Raw genomic sequence first — 18,739 nt, forward strand, 5'->3', positions numbered from 1 at the left:
AAACAAAGGAAAAACGAGCGTATTGGAGCAAGTCTAGGTCGGTTTAGACGGTACAACTTCGTGGCATGCAACTTTTCTTGCGCGTGCTGCTCGCTTCATGAAAACATCGTACACAACTTTAATCATATTGTCTGACGCTATGATTGGCCGTTTTCACACTAGAGACGGACAAATCGTCTGAGACGGACAAGTCGTCTTAGTGTGAAAACGGGACGCACACGATTTTAGACGTACAAGTCGTCTGTATTTGTTCGTCGATTTGGCCGTCTGGGAAGACGATTTTTCGAGGACGACTCGGTCGTCTAGACGGACAAGTCGTCTAAGAGCCGTCTTAAATTCACACTAGACGAACAAATAGTCGTTTTGTTACCTTAAATATAAGGAAGTGGCACTAGCAAAAAGCATGTTGGTTTGTGGGTAATTAGGATGTCGGCAACCAAGAACTGTTCGCGAGAGCGTTAAAAAAGTGAAGAGAAAAAATCTACCGGAAAGTGTAGTCAAATGAGAATCGAATAGAGATCAATTTTGCGCCCTTACTCTAGAAATGTTGGCTCTTAAACATCTGCAAACGCAAGAATGTCTTCAGGAAGATTCATGACTAGTTCAAGGCCACTTTGAGCACTGAAGGTTTCGATAATACTGCAATCACTCTAGATAAGTTAAGACGGAAGTACAAACGGTTTAAGTTTGCTTCATATGAGATTTTACCTGATTTGCAGCTTGTTTACACATGCAATGTAACCAAGCCCGAGGCGGCCAGTGCTGGTGCCAGGCCCCTTTCCGTTTAAATCTATGTTTGCAATTGCCTGTCTTGATATGAATTAAAGACGTCTATAAAAGAAGACGACTTGTTCGTCTAGTTTTCACACTAGACGAACAAATCGTCAGACAACTTGTCCGCCTAGACGATTTGTCGGTCTTCTAGTGTGAAAACGGCCATTGTCAAGTAGGGTTTTAAAACATGTTTCAAATCCCAAGATATTGTTCGTGTCGCGCACAATAATCGCAAGCTATAAGTATGATTTACACAAAACAATTTATGTCGTATACTTGTCGTTAGCTTGTAGCATGCAACAATGTTGTACCGTCTTAATCGGCCCTAAGGTAGCCAATGAAATTACTGGAGATGGAGCCCTCCATCCACTGGCAAGGACACCCCTGTGATGAACGAAGCCTTGGGTGAGCACAGGAAAGAAACCACGTGACCAAACTCGCGACCTTCCCCGAATCGCATCATGGGAGTTCCCTGGATCTTTGCCTTTACAGCCTCGCTTTCAACACCGCCCATACCTGCTGTCAAGTGATGCCACGCGTCGGACAAGATGAAGCCAGGGATGATGACGTTCACGGTGATCCCTCGAGGGGCCAGGGCTTGAGCGTAATATCGGACCTATCAGTGAAATATAAAAAACTAATGAAACGCGTGTTTTGATTGGTTGAGCAGCGTGTTTGTATCAGACTGTGTGAACATGGCTTGAGCCTACAACTGAATTATAAGCATCTCCTCTCCATTTTCTCCTGAGGGAATGGAGCATTACTGCACCAGCATTTCAGCTTGCCCAATTTATAGTTTCAAAATGCCTATAATCGCGGCAAACTTTACTTTTAAAAATGCTAAATAGAAATAAAGTCCCCTAATCAACTTTTTTGAGCCTCCAAAAGGCGTCTGGGCCTTGACCTTGTGACGTCACTGGTTGTATTAAATAAGGTGAACTTCCCAAGATTTCGCAATCCATTTTGTCACAAATTTTGGGTAACGATTTAAATTTCGCAGTACTTCTTGCGCAATTGTAAACCGCGAGTAAACCTTTACCTTGGGAACTTTCCAGTTTAAACTGGTTTGTTACGAAGCGAACAACCTGAACAACTGGTCTCGGGGGCGGTGGTAAAGATTTCAATTTGTCACTTCAGATTTGAATAGTGCAAACACAAATATCAAAAGAAAATTTGGGCATTTAATTTTATACTTGTCATGCTTGTTTGTATAAGTGTAATTTAGATCACTACACAAAACGCTAACATCTGGATGGCGTGACTCATTGATGTATGAGTTAATCCCCCGTAGGTGTTGAAAGGAATTGTGAAATAAATTTCCTGTCCAGTCGTGGTAGTGCACGCTATTTCAAGTTCGCGTTAAGAACTGAGGCTTCAGATTAAGTACGATCGAAGCGGTCACCACAAACACAACTAAGAGCTCTTATTGACATATCAAAAAACAGCAAAAAGTATAAATCTTTGTTTGGCTGAAGACAATAGAAGTGGGTTTGTTGAACCTAAAGTCATAAAATGGCTAAACAATTAGCAACTACAAAATGTAAGCTCGGCAGCTCTTCCCTGAAGGAAACAAGAAAGAAGACTGAAAAGACGCCAAAGGGATTAAGTGGCGTGATTTTTAACGAAAACTCTAATTAGAGAATAACTTAACCCTAAACCTTTAGCCCCGACAGCTAACCGCAACGTCAGTTTTCTTATAATGTTACTTTGCACTACAATCCATCCATCTGTCACGAAAGTTCTGATCTGCAATAAAGGCCCTAATTTTCATGCATGTCTAATGTACTTACCAATAATTCTAAGCCACCTTTAGCTTGGGCAGTTATAGCGTAGCCTGGTTTTGGTGTCTGAATGCAGTTGGACCCGTAGGTGGAAATCGCCAAGATATACCCTTTGTTATCTTCCATAATTTTGATCGATTTTTCCACCATTCGAATAAAACACTTGGGATATATGTCTTGGAAGTAGTCGTAGGTAGAAAAATCGTCAAACTCGCCAGATCCAATACTTTTCTTGTAACTTGCGGCCGCCTTCTTGGCTGCTTCGCTTTCGGCTATCGAGGTCACGCCAACTGCAGCCCCGGCGTTGTGTACGAGAGCGTTAAGCTTGTTTCCAAAATTCTTCTCTACACAATCAAAGATCGCATCGACGGCTTCAGGCTGAACTAGGTCTCCTTTCACAATAAACACTGAGATTCCATATTTTTCTTCCAGGGCCTTCTTTGATTTCTCGGCGCGTTCTGTGTTGGAGTTGTACGTAAGGATCAAATGCGTGTAGCCATTCTTCGCTAGCTCCTCCGCTGCATCGAAGCCCAGACCTCTGGTTCCTCCCGTGATTATTCCGTACATGTTGAAGCTACAGTCGTCTCTGTCTCAGTGCCAACAGCGATTGTTTGCTACCGGGAAAAGGTCGTAATTAACTTCTAACCAGATTTAGTGGGCGCCGGCTGGCGGCACAGCCGGTTCAGCAGCCGGTTCAGCCGGTTCAGCTGGTTCAGCCGGTTCAGCCGGTTCAGCCGGTTCATGATTAAAGAGGCATGTGTCAGAAACTGAACAGTCATCTAGATCACGCATTCACGCTAGGGTAATAGCACTCGAGAGATGTAGATCTTATGGTGTATGTATAACAAAGGTCAAGCCTCTGTTAATTCATCAAGTCGAAAGTGAACGGGCAAAAATACCGATTTAGATGAAGGTAAAACAGTAAAATAGTCATTCTATTTGTTGAAAGGCAACGCAAAAAGAAATCACGCAAATATAGACGTTATCCACAAAAGAGCATCACGCTAAATTACAGCATCACGCAAACAAGCACACACTTTAAAACATCATGCACGACGGCATTACACAGAAAGGACACACGCAACATGCAAAATCACCTGAGATCAAGTGTTTTTTTTTTTTGGCATAACGTAAGTAGGGACCCTGAGCACGCTAATTAAAAGGTTGGAGCAAATATTAACAGAATACAAAGCAGACAGGGCTTTCGGATGGGGAGAGCGAAAAGTAGAAATCAGATCAGTAACCCAGGCTTACTGTAAACTTTAGATGATGTTTTTTTTTAAGGTTTTTGAAAGAGGCCTTATGCGCTGGTGAAGATGACCTTCCCTTCCCTCCTCCAAGCTTCCATTCCCACATATTTGTGTCAAAGAGGCTATTCAAATACGATCTTACGATAACAAAGTCAACAGAGATAACGGAGTTGAGATTCCGGAAGTATATATGCCCGCGCGCAGTCAGGAAACACAAGAACAGCACGGCAGCAGACCTTTGAGGAAGCAGCTTCTCGACCGGATCATTGAAGATCGAAATGCACCAATCACAGCCCACCATTGTGCTACATATGGTGACGTGACCTCATCGCCCGATGAAGAAGAGCAGCAAGCAGTCGAAACGCCGCGATCCCACGTGACTTCATCGTGAAAGTGCTAGCTGTTTAATGATTTGAAATAACGTCTCCCCACCAAACCGACCCTGCATCTCAATTTAGACTCCCCACCCCTGAAAAGTTCTCACACAGAAAATTCCTTATAAAACTAAATTGATTGCAAGGCTGGTACAACGGCAGGAGGGCAAGATTTATTGGCCAATATTTCAACTAGCAGAGCTAGTCTTCTTCAGGACCAGTACTATGATATATTATTTTCCTTATATTATAGTACTGGCCCTGAAGAAGACTAGCTCTGCTAGTTGAAATATTGGCCAATAAATCTTGCCCTCCTGCCGTTGTACCAGCCTTGCAATCAATTTGGTTTTATAAGCACTTAGAGTGACGTCTGGTACGAGCATTTCTTGAACAAGAGCTCCGGCAGCAGACAAGCCAAGCAGTTTTTTCTTCGTTGCGTGGTCCCCTGCATCCAAACTGTTTTTAGAAAATTCCTCCTGGGAGGCTGAATATATTTTTTGCGGTTTTTTTTTTTTTTCAATCCATTTATTGCCATTGCATAACAAGTAACTACATATTACACATTATGTAGTGTTACAATAATGCTAATTGGTGTTTTTTTACGATAACTAGTTTGTATATCTTGGTTAATGTTTTTTACTGGATGTATTAGCGTAATAATAGGTGAATATAATGCTATAATTTACAAGTAATTTTAGTGAGTAAACATTTTGGGGCGTACGCTTTTTTTGAGTATAAAGTGTAAATAATGTTACTAACAAAGTTGTATCTAATTCTAATTTTGCGCGGCCATTTTTTTTTTCTCAGAACAAGTAAATATTGTACTCTAACCTTTGCATTGTTTAGCTACCATCGTGGGAGAACGAAAAATGGCTTGAAAAGGACCGGTTAGCTCAGTTGGTAGAGCGCCTGACTACCGTGCGGGAGGTCTCGGGTTCGAGTCCCAGGCCGGACCAACACTGAGGGTCCTAAAATAACTGAGGAGAATATGCTTCCTTTGCAATGACATCGGCAAATGGTTAGATATCCTAGTCTTCTCGGATAAAGACGATAAACCGTAGTCCCCGTCTCCTGCATCTTCACGGTCAGCAGGGAACGTAACAGAACCGTCACACACTTATCATAAAGAGTAGGGCACGAAGTTCCCGGTGTTGTCGTCTGGTCTTTGCCCATTGTAATGTTGTCCCGTTGAAAAGCTCGGAGATATCAGCTATATAGAGCTACTCTTCAAATCCGAGGGTAAATAAAAGTGATGTACAATTTTAACTTCTGTGGTGTTTTACTCCTTACAAACTAATAATTTGATGTCTCCTTTAATTTTAAAGTAATTTTGTATATCAGAAAGAAGACTTAAAATATCGTGAAATAGCGCCGTTAGAAGTCATACAGAGTCTTTGTTACATCTGACGAAACTATAGTCTCATAACAGGAGAAAATGAGGGGAACCTCATTATCATGAGATTATCTATTGCTATTATTCTTGCTTCTCAGAAGACAGTAAGCGTGTTCTAATGTGATATTCCATTCGCTGTTAGAAAACGATCGCGCGCAGGTTTTGGACTACAATCAATTACAGTGTCCATTAAAACAATTAGACTACTAGCCCTCGTTTTTCGTTGAGCGATAGTCAACTCCGCTACGCCTTGTTGACTTTGGCTCATAGAAAGCTCGGGCTCGAAGTCTAATGAAATGGATTAAAGCGCCAAAACAATGAGAACGAATCGACACCTCCTCTTGTAGCCAATCAAATTATTGGAGATGAAGCCCTCCATCCACTGGCAAGGACACCCCTGTGATGAACGATGCCTTGGGTGAGCACAGGAAAGAAACCACGTTAGCAAACTCGCGTCCTTCCCCGAACCGCTTCATGGGAGTTGCCTGGATCATAGCTTTTGTAGCCTCGCTTTCAAGACCGCCCATACTTGCTGTCAAATGATGCCACGTATCGGACATGATGCAGCCAGGAACAACAGCGTTTACTGTGATCCCGCGTGGGGCCAGGGCTTGAGCGTAACAACGCACCTGAAGTGATAAAATGACAGTAATGTTACAAACGTCACTTTGGACTGGTTGATCAGTGGCCATGCCTCTGTCACAGCGTTGCGTGACAGAAGGAGGCCAGAACATTAAAATGAATTGTGGTGTGTGAACGAGTTCTCCAATGGACGGGCTTCTATGGGTTTGATCTATCAACTTCAATGTTTTTCAACACGAATATTGTTATTATTCGTACCCTGTGCACACGAGTGGCTCGGCAGCTTTTCAAACAAAAAAGAAGAAAAAAAAGGAAATTCAGAAAATTTAGGAAAAAAAGATAGATAATTGTTTTTTTGAAGCGTAGGTCCACTTCGTACTGGATTGCGTGCAGAAAATTAATTGAGCAAGGCAAACATAACCTGATTTGCATCTCATTGAATAACAATAGAGTCGATATTGAAACATGCTTCATTCTACTGAACACTGAATAATTTTTCGCAATAAAGTAGCTAGCATTTTAAATACAGTTATTTCAACCTTACCAATAATTCTATGCTTCCTTTGGCTAGGGTTGGGATAGCGTAGGGTAGATTTGGCGTCCGGGTAATGTTGGCGCCTGGGGCAGACACCCCCACGATGTACCCTTTATTATCTTCCATAATTTTGATCGATTTTTCCACCATTCGAATAAAACACTTGGGATATAAATTCTGCAAGTAGTCGAAGGCGGCAAAATCATCAAAACCACCAGAGCCGATGGTTTTCTGGTAACTTGCGGCTGCCTTTTTGGCTGCTTCGTCCTCTGGTTTCGATGTCACGCCCAGTATAACTCCGGCGTTGCACACGAGAGCATTGAGCTTGTTGCCAAAATTCTTCTCCACGCAGTCAAAGATCGCATCGACGGTTTCAGGCTGAACTAGGTCTCCTTTCACAAGGAACACTGAGATTCCATAATTTTCTTCCAGGGTCTTCTTTGATTTCTCCGCGCGTTCTGTGTTGGAATAGTAAGTAAGGATTAAATGTGTGTAGCCGTTCTTCGCTAGCTCCTCGGCAGTATCGAACCCCAGACCTCTGATTCCTCCCGTGATAATGGCGAACATGTTGAACTACACGTCCTTGCTTAAGCTGCGATCTCTGAAAGCGTAACGCTTGGCAAAACACCTCCACTAGCCACACCCCTCTTGTAACGAGGATCGTGATTGGTAGGGCTGCGGTTAACTAGTCACTTCCGTCACGCAGTCGCAAGTTCACCGTGTAGCACTAAATTTTTATGGGAGAGTTATTTTACGGATTGGCCATTTTTTTGTATTTTACGGTAACAAATTTTTGTGATTGTTAAAGAATGTTTTCGGTTAAAAGGATACTGTAAAGCCATTAGGACTTTACTTCAACAACTCGCTAAACGTGTAACACATCGCGTAACACCAAAACCGAACTGAACTAAAAAAACAAGATGGCGGCAACACGTGCCATAAATCTAATTGCTAACTCAACCAATTAGAACAGTCCCCCGAACAGCATAAGTTATCAAAATTCAAACAATCCCACTTGATGATTATGCTGTTACGGTTACAAATTACACTGCTTAGAATCCTGAAGCTTGATAATAGTATTTACATAATGTAATGCACGCCCAGAAAATCTCCCAGTTTTTCGAAGGTAATTAAGTTTTGAAAGTCCCTTTGTCGTGATGTCTGCGATCATGTCCTCCGTAGGACAATAAATCACTTTGAACCCATTACAACAACTCTCTCACTAACATTACTATTAGGGTTAGGGTTAAGGGTTAAGGGTTGGCATTACTTTCTAATTCAATGGCACCCTGGTTGTCTTCATAGATGGTAATTGAGGCATCCATCTGTCTTCCAAGATCTTTCATTAAACGGCGTAGCCATACAGCCTTCTTTGTAGCTGAACTTGAAGCAACAGTTCAGCTTCAGTGGAGGACTTGGCAACTGTCTGTTGTTTCCTGCTTGTCCAGCTGACAGTACCGCTTCCAGTCTGAAACACACAGCCTGCTGATCTACGATTGTCAACATCTCCTCCCCACTCTGCGTCACTGTAGCCAAATAGAGCAGAAAATTTCAGACCATACTTCATAGTTCCTTTGAGGTATCGTAGAAGACGTTTCACACCCATCCATATACTGGGATAGGACTCCAACTGCAGCAGCAATATCTGGTCTTGTCGCCGTTGATATGTAAGTCAGACATCCAATTGCTTGTTGGTCTGAACATGAAGGGCCCATCACTTGGTGATAATTGCTGAAAGTTTCTACCACGCTCAAATGGAGTAGAAACAGGTTTAATTGCGGTTTTCCATTCCAAATTTCTTGAGGACTTTGTCCAGGTAGTTGGGTTGGCTTATCGTCAAAGTTATGTGCCCTCTGTCTCGCTTGATTGACATACCAAGGAGGAAGTGTATTTCACCTTGATCGGTCATCTCAAATCTTTCACATAATGCAGCTTTCTCTGCTTTCAGCTCAGCAGCGCAGGGTTATTTAAGACTGGAATGATGTCATCGATATAAACACCCAATATCACGAAACTGATGCGACCATTAGCTTCTTTCACTAATTTCACATAAATGCATCCATCAGCATTGCTCTTGCGATAGCCAACAGATTTCAAATACAGTTCTCGTCAATAATAGTTTTCCAACAACGAGCCGACTGTTTAAGTCCATAAATGCTCTTTTTCAGCTTGCAAACATCATTTGGTCTGTCAGGATCAACAAATTCTTCTGCTTGTGACATGAAAATTTCAAAGTCCAATGAACCATTCAAAAAGGCGGTTTTTACATCCATGTGATGTATTTCCAAATCATGTACATTAGCTAGTGCAAGCAACGATCTCACAGATGTGTGTCGAACCACTGGTGAAAACACTTCGTCATAGTCAACGCCATTCACTTGAGAATATCCTTGTGCAATAAGTCCAGCTTTGAACCATCTTCGTCACGCTCGACTTTCAGGATCCAGCGAGATCCACTATATGTTTTTTCCTCAAGTTCAGGTGGACGCACTAGATCCCATGTATGAGTCTTTCATAAAAAAGAGAACTCTGACTCCATAGCTTCTCTCCATTGGGTAGTATGTTCACCATTCAATGCTTCATGAACTGTCTTCGGCTCATAACTTTCCGAATCAACAAGTAGGCAATCTTCATCACAGAATCTGCTTGGCAGTCCTCGCTCCCTTACTGGTGGTAGGTTTCGAGCTGTTTCCATAAAGACATCTTCATATGTTATTTTCACTAGTGCTTCTTCATTTGGTACTCACACTGTTTCATCATTCCGTGAAACTGCAAGTTTAATAGTTTTGAACTGGAGGTTCAACATCCTCTGGAACTGCAGGTTCTTCATATAAGGAGTGTTGTGCAACACTTTCATTTTCTTGGTCCGCCTCAGGAAATATGCTCCTCACATCTGCTTGGGCTGCATCCTTCGATTTAATCTTCTCATCAAAATGATCAACGTTCTCTTTAAAGAATAAAACATCTCGACTCACGACAAACTTCTTCTTTTCCAGATCATAAAGTTTGTACCCCTTGACACCAGGAGGATATCCGACAAAAATCGCTTTGTGGGCTTTATCATCTACCTTTCTCCGCTGATTATCTGGAACGTATACATAACTCACACAGCCAGACTCTCAGATGTGAAATGTCTGGTCTTCTACCAAACAAACGCTCATTGGGGTTTTATCTTTCAATGCTGTTGTGGGGCTTCGGTTGTGAAGTAAGGTGCTGTGCTGCAGGCTTCTGCCGAGAATTCCAGTGCTAACTTAGCTTGGTAGAGCATCAATCTTGCTCCCTCCATAATTGTGAGATTCATCCGTTCATCAGCTCCATCTTGCTGTGGGCAGTATGGAACAGTGAACTCGAGTGAAGTTTCTTTCTCAGCACAGAATTTAACAAAATTGTTGGAGGTGTATTCTCCTCCATTGTCGCTTCTGAGGACCTTAAAATCATCCTCTACCAGAGTGTTCAGTTTCATAATCTGATGACCAGTATGTTTCTCAACAGAATTGACATATTCCTTGAACTTCGAAAGTACTTCACTCTTGGACTTGATGGATTAAGCAGTCGTACATCGTAAAAAAATCATCTGTAAATGTAAGTAGGTATCTATTATCACCTTTTGGTTCCACTTGCATCGGGCCACATTCATCACTGTGTTCATTCTTATATGGTCTGGTTTCTCTGCGTTGGCTCTGCTTAGGAAAGGGCTTCTTCTGCATTTTACCAAGAACACGTGCTTCACATCCCTCCTGGGTTGGGTGTCTGCATGGTAGTTTATGTCATCAAACATTTCTTTCTTCACCAACTGATTCACATAGGTGTAGTTTAGATGACCCAATCTGCAATTAATCCCAAACTGCCAGCGATGGCGCACTGTCAGTTGTCGAAACTTGAGCGTACGCGATGGTATTGACTGTGTACAGCTTGTAACACAATAGACGACCAATGACAAATTCCTTACCGTCCTTCAGTACCAAACACTTGTCCTTGTATAAGGAAGATTTTTGCTCCCATCAATACCATTGCAGGTACCGAAAGTAGGTTCTTGCTGCGAGAGGGTCGGTACCAAAGAAATGTGAACTTGTAGACCCTTTTCTTCAGAGTGATCAACGAATAAGCTTTGTCAGATCGTAACCGAAAGGTAATTTTTACAGCACGAGTTGCAATTTCACCTGGGGGTGTTACTTGACCATCTTGTGTGAATCCCCATAAAAATGCAACGCTCTATTAAGAACGCCTTCGCGTTAATGTCAACTATACTTGGAAATAGGCCAAAATGAAATTCCTTCAAACTCGGCCTGAATAAAGCCCTAGGGGCACTAGTTACAAAAATATAAGATTAAGATCAATCGGTTAATTTTTGATTTTTTGACAATTTTTTTCTTCCCAAAGCTCGAAACCGGACAAAATCGAACACAAAAGTATGGTAAATTCGAAGGCTTCTACAATCGAAAATAAAGTTTGTCATTAAAAACGAATTTCATATCGTCTTTGTACCTCTATTCTACTATCTTTAGAAATAATTAGATCGCAATTTGATAAGAAGGTAAATATTTTACAAAATTTTGAAAGTCGCTACCTCAAGACAGCTAAAAATAGGCCAAAATTTACCATATTTTCAACTGCTTTAAAAGCCTTCTGGTACATCGCTTTGCCCAAAACGGCTTAATCAGCCTGAAAGAGCATGTTTTTTACTACAAATCTGTGAAATAAAATTTTTGGGTAATTAAAATCGCGAGCGCTGAGGCGGCGAAGTAAATGCAGCTATCTTCCTAAAAACCCGACCTTTGACCTTGCAGCAACGAAACCGCTAATAACGAGTTGTGACAATCTTTTCCTTATTTTGCGTAGGTTTCTTGTTTTATCGGTTGAAAACACGTATTACGTGATGAATCCAATCTTACTTGATGCATGAAACGCCCAAAAGTCACATATAGACTTCTGTTTGGACAAAATAAAGCACTTCGTTCATAAATACGCATGCCGAAATTTAAACTTGAATGAATTCAACCCGGGGGGGGGGGGTACTCAAAAAAGGTTTATACGGGGAGGCTCCGCCCCAAGTTCTAACCCCTTACCCTTTTATATACCATTTTTCACAGAAATTGTACCCCTTTCGTATACCTTTAACTGAAAAAAAGGTACCCCTTTCATATACCTAAGAGACATGGCGTGGACTTGAAATAGGACGTTTTCTTGTCATTTTTATGAAGCGCTTAATAAATTAAAATAATACAACCATAAATTGCGTCCGTTCGAAATATTTTAATTAAAGGCCCTTTTAAATAGCCAAATGACAGATTTCCATACCCTTTCGTATACTTAACCTCGTGAAATCCCTGCCCTTTTATATACCTGAAGCCTGAAAAAGGTACCCCTTTCGGGCGGAGCCTCCCCGTATAGGCCATTATAGGGAGTACCCCCCCCCCCCGGGGAATTCAATATTGAATTTGGTTCATGCGTTAAACTAGTTAAATCACGACAATACCCACCTGAATATTCATATTCACAGCGGTGCCATATCCCTGGAATAACGTTGAAAGGGAGCTGAATCAAAACTTTGCAATGTTTGCGACTGATACGAATCGAATTAATGTTAAAATTGTCACGCGCTGATTGTTCATGAGAGGTAAACGAATGTATTGTTTCCACGGGCAACCCCAACTTATAGGCACTTCCGTAACATGAGCGATAAAGTTTTTTTTTCATTAAAGGCTGTCTTTAATATAGGATAAAAAAATATAAAACCACACTTACAAATCATTTCCTTTTCAATGAACCATTTTTTATCTTTTGTAAAATAATTTGAAGTTCGTGTACGCTGGAATTTACACAAATTATTGACAGGTGTCACCAGTTTTCCGATAAATGTTCATTTCAGTATCGAAACTTGCGAGAAAAAAAAATTTTCTTTTAGTTTTCTCATTGAACTGTGATTGCATTTGTTGACATAAGAGAAAAAAAGGCAAAAAGTTTAAAGTAAGTAAGTAATTACGTTTACTCGAAAAAATTCTTGTGTGCGCTCGTTGAGCGTTTAATATTATGGCTTGCTGTGGATATGCAAAACATGTTGGCGGTGATTGTGGTTCGAGTACAGAACGACAAGCGAACGATCATGATGAGTGTGTACGACTAGCTGAATGCTGTAAAGATATCAAAGGCCACCTAAAAACTTGCTGTGTTTCTGATTCGTCATTAAATTCAGAGACAACACTTTTGCTGGCTAGGGCAGGTAAGTGAAACTCAAGTTAATGCAGTTTTTGCATTGTTTACATAATCAATTATATTTTATTTTGTCTATTTTGTTTATTTTGTTTTATTTTGTGTTTTTAGAACTTCTTGTGAGAAATGTTTCGACCTTCACTTTACCCTATACCGTTGTTTGATTGAACGCACATATCCTTTAGTCTCGTCACGCCTTCCTTCCCACATTGGGGAGAAAAGATTGCGTGACGAACCTAAGGATTTAACGAAAGGGCTTTCATTTATTAGTGCTATGAAGCCAATCTTAAAAATTACTCATAGTGCCTTACAAATAACACCCACCTACCAATCCCTTTGATTGGTGAGATCAGCGCGTGACAATTTTAACATTAATTCGATTCGTATCAGTCGCAAACATTGCAAAGGTTTCATTCAGCTCCCTTTCAACGTTATTCCAGGGAAATGGCACCGCTGTGAATATGAATTTTTAGGTGGGAATTGTCGTGATTTAACTAGTTTAACGCATAAACCAAATTCAATATTGAATTCGTTCAAGTTTAAATTTCGGCATGCGTATTTATAAACGAAGTGCTTTATTTTGTCCAAACAGAAGTCTATATATGTGACTTTTGGGCGTTTCATGCATCAATTAAGATTGTATTTATGCGTGTTTTCAACCGATAAAACAAGAAACCTACGCAAAATAAGGAAAAGATTGTCACAACTCGTTTTTAGCGGTTTCGTTGCGGCAAGGTCAAAGGTCGGGTTTTTAGGAAGATAGCTGCATTTACTTCGCCGCCTCAGCGCTCGCGATTTTAATTACCCAAAAATTTTATTTCACAGATTTGTAGTAAAAAACATGCTCTTTCAGACTGATTAAGCCGTTTTGGGCAAAGCGATATACCAGAAGGCTTTTAAAGCAGTCGAAAAGATGGTAAATTTTGGCCTATTTTTAGCTGTCTTGAGGTAGCGACTTTCAAAATTTTGTAAAATATTTGCCTTCTTATCAAATTGCGATCTAATTATTTCTAAAGATAGTAGAATAGAGGTACAAAGACGATATGAAATTCGTTTTCAATGACAAATTTTATTTTCGATTGTAGAAGCCCCCGAATTGACCCTTCTTTGGTGTTCGATTTTGTCCGGTTTCGAGCTTTGGGAAGAAAAAAATTGTTAAAAAATCGAAAATTAACCGATTGATCTTAAACCTATATTTTTGTAACTAGTGCCCCTAGGGCTTTATTCAGGCCGAGTTTGAAGGAATTTCATTTTGGCCTATTTCCAAGTATAGTTGACATTAACGCGAAGGCGTTCTTAAGACGAACTTTATGTTTTTTCTTCCATGACTGGTAATTCTTTTCGTTCAGTTTCTCAATCTTTTATACAGTTTCCGACATCTATGTCATGTTCCACGATTCCACGGCAAAACAGCCTAAACTGAATTCTTGCAGCAATAAATTAACGTCCTGGGCCCATAACCTGGTAATAGGATTCTGTCGAAGTCACTACCTTTCACGGACTTTATTTCCACAACTCGCTAAACGTGTAACACAATAACATAACGTAGCACCAAAACCGAACTAATAGTGGCAACACGTGCCATGAACCTAATTATTAACTCAACCAATCGGAGCAGTTCACCGAACAGAATTAGTTATCATAATTCTAACATTTTTCTCTTGCAGGAAATTAATTTTTGAGATTTTACAGGAAGTCTATTTCAATTGAAATACAACATTTTCGTTCATTCTTATTCAAAATGCAGGACAAACACCATGCGAATGTAAAAACGTTGTGTCGAACTATTACAATAACGTTCTAGAGTGGCCTACTCCCGGGGTGGAGGGGGGGGGGGGGTGTTCTCTCATATATAGGCTATACGGGTATGTGCCGCTCAACAGGGTATGTTTTATTTCTTCTCTGATTCTGGAACAGAGTATAAAAATTACCATTTCTCTCTAGAAGAGGGTATATTTCACTTTAGGTTTGACTCTAGAACAGGGTCGATTTTTCCCCCGCAGAATCCAGATTAATTACGATCAAGTATAAATATAGCTACGAAACTCCGCTCTCCTCATCGCTTTATCTCCAAGCCACAGACGAAGCCAAGTGAGCGCTTTATGATAACCGCTAGTATTTTTTTAAATCTAAAGTTTTTCCATTTTGCTATTGTCTGGAGCAGGGCACCAATTTTTGCATTGCTAGTCTGAAACAGGATCGCAAATTCAGCTTTTTTTCTTTGGAATAGGTCCAGAGTCAGAGTCTCAGAAACTTAGCGGCACACCCTCTTCCCTAAGCTGACCCTGCTTCTCTGTTTAGACCCTCCACCCCTAGAAAGGTCTTGCACAGAAATAACCCTTCCAGGAGGGGGGGAAGGGGCGCTCAATAAAGTTTTTGCGGTATATGACTTTTAAATCATTATCTTTGCACGTATAAATAAGTAACTATCTTTGTGTCCATTTGTATATCTTTTAATGCCACATTCAATATTACAACAAGTGTTTGTTAGTGCTTAATTACGATCATCAATTTGTATATTTTAGTTTATTTTTTTTTACTGGATGCATTAGCGTAATAATAGGCGAATACAATGCTATAATTGCGTTTACAAGTAATTTTAGTGAGTAAACACTTTTGGGCGTACGCTTTTTTTGAGTATAAAGTGTAAATAATGTTACTAACAGAGTTGCCTCTAACTCTTATCTAGTACCTTTGTTTCTGCAAGTATGCGCATGTTTTTGGGAGGCTGAAATTTTCAAACTTATGAACCAGCGTAAAATATCACACTTAAAAAGCGCCTCAAGAAACTTTTACGCTTCGCTGAGTGCTCTTCTTGAATTCATCTATTTAACAATAAGACTACGACCCCGAGTTTTCTATGAGCGAATAGTCAATAAGGCGCTATATAACCTGAGATCAGGCGTTCTTTCTTACGCGCGCTCCCAAACATTGACATCAAATCGAAACTTTGTTTTGTAGCTTATCAAATTACTGGAGATGAAACCCTCCATCCACTGGCAAGGACACCCCTGTGATGAACGATGCCTTAGGAGAGCACAGGAAAGAAACCACGTGACCAAACTCGCGACCTTCCCCGAACCGCTTCATGGGAGTTCCTTGGATCATGGCCTTTGTAGCCTCGCTTTCAACACCGCCCATACCTGCTGTCAAGTGATGCCACGACTCAGACATGATAAAGCCAGGAACGACGGCGTTGACTGTGATCCCGCGTGGGGCCAGGGCGCGAGCGTAGTATCGCACCTGAAGTGATAAAATGAAAGTAATGTAACAAACGTTACTTTGCTGGTTGATTCGTGGCCATGCCCCGGGCCTGGGAGCGATGCATCTTCTGCGTTGTGTGACAGAAAGGAGGCCTGTATAGCCTCTCACGAAGACGTTCTTTTGGCTCGTCACGCCATCTTGCGAAGGAGGCTAAGGAGTGCGAACGTGTTCGCACCCCTCTCCCGACCGCACGGCAACTATAGATCTCATACACACATAATGCACCAATCAATGTTAAGCTGCAGGAGGGGTGGTCGGGCATAGGCCGAGCATTTGATCTGATCTTAGCTTAACAGTCAAAAGTCCGCCCCCCCCCCTCCCCCCCCCCCCAATACGGGCACACAAATTCCTTGCCTTTGCCTGGCCTCCTTCCCCTATAAGCAGGACCTAGCCTGTCCCTTTGTTAGCACTCCTATCGACTGGCTCCAATGGATTTGATCTTTCAAAATTTTATGAATGCTTCGCTGACAAAGTTTAAAGGGAATTCAAGTTCTTAAACATCCTCGAAGACCCCGGGGCAGTTAGTGGGGGCGGGGAAAAGTCTATACGGGCGAAAAAAAAAATCGGCGAAGAAAAGTTTTCGCCCGTATAGACTTTTCCCCGCCCCCAGTAACTGCCCTTGGGTCTCCGAGGATGGTTCTTAAACGTATTGAAAAATATGTAAGTGTGGTTTTCCGCCGCTCGCAAGCTTACCACAACAGTGTGAACGTGACCGAATATGACGTCAATGTTTGTCAACATGACTATTGCTAGTCTTGCTATAACTCGTACCCCTTGTACACGCGTGGCTCGGCTGCTCATCAAGCAAAAAGGAGAAGGAAAACGAAGTTAGAAATAAAAGGGAAAAAGATAGATAACTATTTTTTTAAAGTATAGCTGTATTTACGTGCTGGATTGCATGCAGAAAATTTATGCAGCAACTGCACAAATACCCTGGAACTGATTTGCATCTCACAATAACAATAATAACATGAATAGAGCGTTTATTGAAATATGCTGAATAATTTTCTGCTAGTATTTCAAATATAGTTATCTCAACCTTACCAATAATTCTATGCCGCCTTTGGCGAGGTTTGGGATAGCGAATGGTAGATTTCCGGGCGTTCGGGTGATATTAGCACCTGGGGCCGACACCCCCACGATGTACCCTTTATTATCTTCCATAATTTTGATCGATTTTTCCACCATTCGAATAAAACACTTGGGATAAATATCCTGCAAGTAGTCGTAGGCGGAGAAATCGTCGAAATCGCCAGAGCCGATGGCTTTCTGGTAGCTTGCGGCTGCCTTTTTGGCTGCTTCGTTCTCTGGCGTCGATGTCACGCCAACCACAGCTCCGGCGTTGCACACGAGAGCATTGAGCTTGTTTCCAAAATTTTTCTCCACGCAGTCAAAGATCGCATCGACGATTTCAGGCTGAGCTAAGTCTCCTTTCACAATAAACACCGAGATTCCATACTTCTCTTTCAGGGTCTTCTTTGATTTCTCCGCGCGTTCTGTGTTGGAGTTGTAAGTAAGGATCAAATGTGTGTAGCCACTTTTCGCTAGCTCCTCGGCCACACAGAAGCCCAGGCTTCTAGTTCCTCCCGTGATTATGCCGTACATGTTGAACTATACGTCCTTAGTTCGCTGTGATCCCTAAAAACATTACGCTTGGCAAAGCACCTCCACTAGCTTCACCCCTCTAGCTTTTGGGGAGAGACACCTGATTGGTAGGGCTGCCGTCAACTACACACTTCCGTCACGCATTCGCAAGTTCTTCAGAACTCGGAAACCTCTCTGTGACTAAATGAAAGCAACCATTCTTCTTGTTCACGCTCAGATAGGGAAAAAACGATACTGCAAATGGACCGTTAGAAGATAAAAAGTGGTACCAGGTTGCACTTTTAAAAGGCATGTTTATATGGAGAAAAGTTGTCCCTGGCAGGAGGGTTACCCTCCGTACCGAGCTTCCTCGGGCGAGAGAACTTTTCATACATTTCTTTATAAATTGCTGCGAACCGTTAACCCATGTTATTACGACAGTTTATATTGACTTAATTAAACAGCACATCATACATCACACATCTTGTAAATAGTCTAAATACACAGAAGTTAAAATAATAGCAAACGTGACGAGACGCTATGAGGTGACAATTGTGACGCTTAAACGATAATTGCCAACGAGACAGCCGAGCCAAGAGGCGAGGCTGTCGAGGCGGCAGAATCATAGAGCCGTGTGCGTATGAGTGTATAGGCAGAGAAAATCTTAAGTTCTGCGTAAGGGACTTTTTTTTACCATATTTGGGTGTAAGTAAACCCCATATTTGGGTTGTATTGTTCTTCCCAACTGGTTCCCAGTCTCTCACTCCTTGCTAGAGAGGAAATGACCAAAATGGCGTCCACGCGGCTCGCTGTTAAAATTAAAATTTTCAATGTAGTCATTCATCCCTTTACCGATAAATACACCTTTAGGGAATTCTAAATCGAAAGAGAATACCCTACAGAATATTCGACCGCTGAAAAAATGAACATCAAGGTCTTCAAAGCGATGAAATAATCTTTCGACTTTGGAGTCCTTTGATTTACGATCGAAG

General features: G+C 41.4%; 3 protein-coding genes across 3 annotated transcripts; all 3 read right to left on the reverse strand.

Annotated features, from left to right (window-relative positions):
• Positions 1-6: 6 nt before the first annotated feature.
• LOC144649191 (enoyl-[acyl-carrier-protein] reductase [NADPH] FabL-like) lies at positions 7-3,246 on the reverse strand. The gene is made up of 2 exons (XM_078508649.1): positions 2,565-3,246; positions 7-1,390 (listed from the first exon to the last, which is right to left on the reverse strand). The coding sequence occupies exons 1-2, from the start codon at positions 3,120-3,122 to the stop codon at positions 1,118-1,120; spliced, it is 831 nt and encodes a 276-aa protein (XP_078364775.1). The 5' UTR covers positions 3,123-3,246; the 3' UTR covers positions 7-1,117.
• A 1,166-nt stretch (positions 3,247-4,412) lies between these two features.
• Positions 4,413-7,271, reverse strand: LOC144652119 (enoyl-[acyl-carrier-protein] reductase [NADPH] FabL-like). The gene is made up of 2 exons (XM_078512146.1): positions 6,699-7,271; positions 4,413-6,201 (listed from the first exon to the last, which is right to left on the reverse strand). The coding sequence occupies exons 1-2, from the start codon at positions 7,254-7,256 to the stop codon at positions 5,929-5,931; spliced, it is 831 nt and encodes a 276-aa protein (XP_078368272.1). The 5' UTR covers positions 7,257-7,271; the 3' UTR covers positions 4,413-5,928.
• An 8,084-nt stretch (positions 7,272-15,355) lies between these two features.
• Positions 15,356-17,801, reverse strand: LOC144652120 (3-oxoacyl-[acyl-carrier-protein] reductase FabG-like). Its single transcript, XM_078512147.1, has 2 exons — positions 17,208-17,801; positions 15,356-16,142 (listed from the first exon to the last, which is right to left on the reverse strand). Exons 1-2 carry the CDS (start codon positions 17,766-17,768, stop codon positions 15,870-15,872), a joined length of 834 nt encoding a protein of 277 aa, XP_078368273.1. The 5' UTR covers positions 17,769-17,801; the 3' UTR covers positions 15,356-15,869.
• Between the last annotated feature and the right edge of the window lie 938 nt (positions 17,802-18,739).

Source organism: Oculina patagonica, chromosome 4 (genome assembly GCF_052425735.1).
Source record: "Oculina patagonica isolate OP01 chromosome 4, crgOcupat, whole genome shotgun sequence".
NCBI lineage: Eukaryota > Metazoa > Cnidaria > Anthozoa > Scleractinia > Oculinidae > Oculina > Oculina patagonica.

Bases quoted from the DNA above. Each gene is read 5' to 3' on its own strand.
- LOC144649191 (XM_078508649.1), bottom strand. From the start codon at position 3,122: ATGTACGGAATAATCACGGGAGGAACCAGAGGTCTGGGCTTCGATGCA. The intron at 1,391-2,564 runs GTAAGTACATTA...TTTCACTGATAG, and splicing joins AAGGTGGCTTAGAATTATTG to GTCCGATATTACGCTCAAGC.
- LOC144652119 (XM_078512146.1), bottom strand. From the start codon at position 7,256: ATGTTCGCCATTATCACGGGAGGAATCAGAGGTCTGGGGTTCGATACT. The intron at 6,202-6,698 runs GTAAGGTTGAAA...TTATCACTTCAG, and splicing joins AAGGAAGCATAGAATTATTG to GTGCGTTGTTACGCTCAAGC.
- LOC144652120 (XM_078512147.1), bottom strand. From the start codon at position 17,768: ATGTACGGCATAATCACGGGAGGAACTAGAAGCCTGGGCTTCTGTGTG. The intron at 16,143-17,207 runs GTAAGGTTGAGA...TTATCACTTCAG, and splicing joins AAGGCGGCATAGAATTATTG to GTGCGATACTACGCTCGCGC.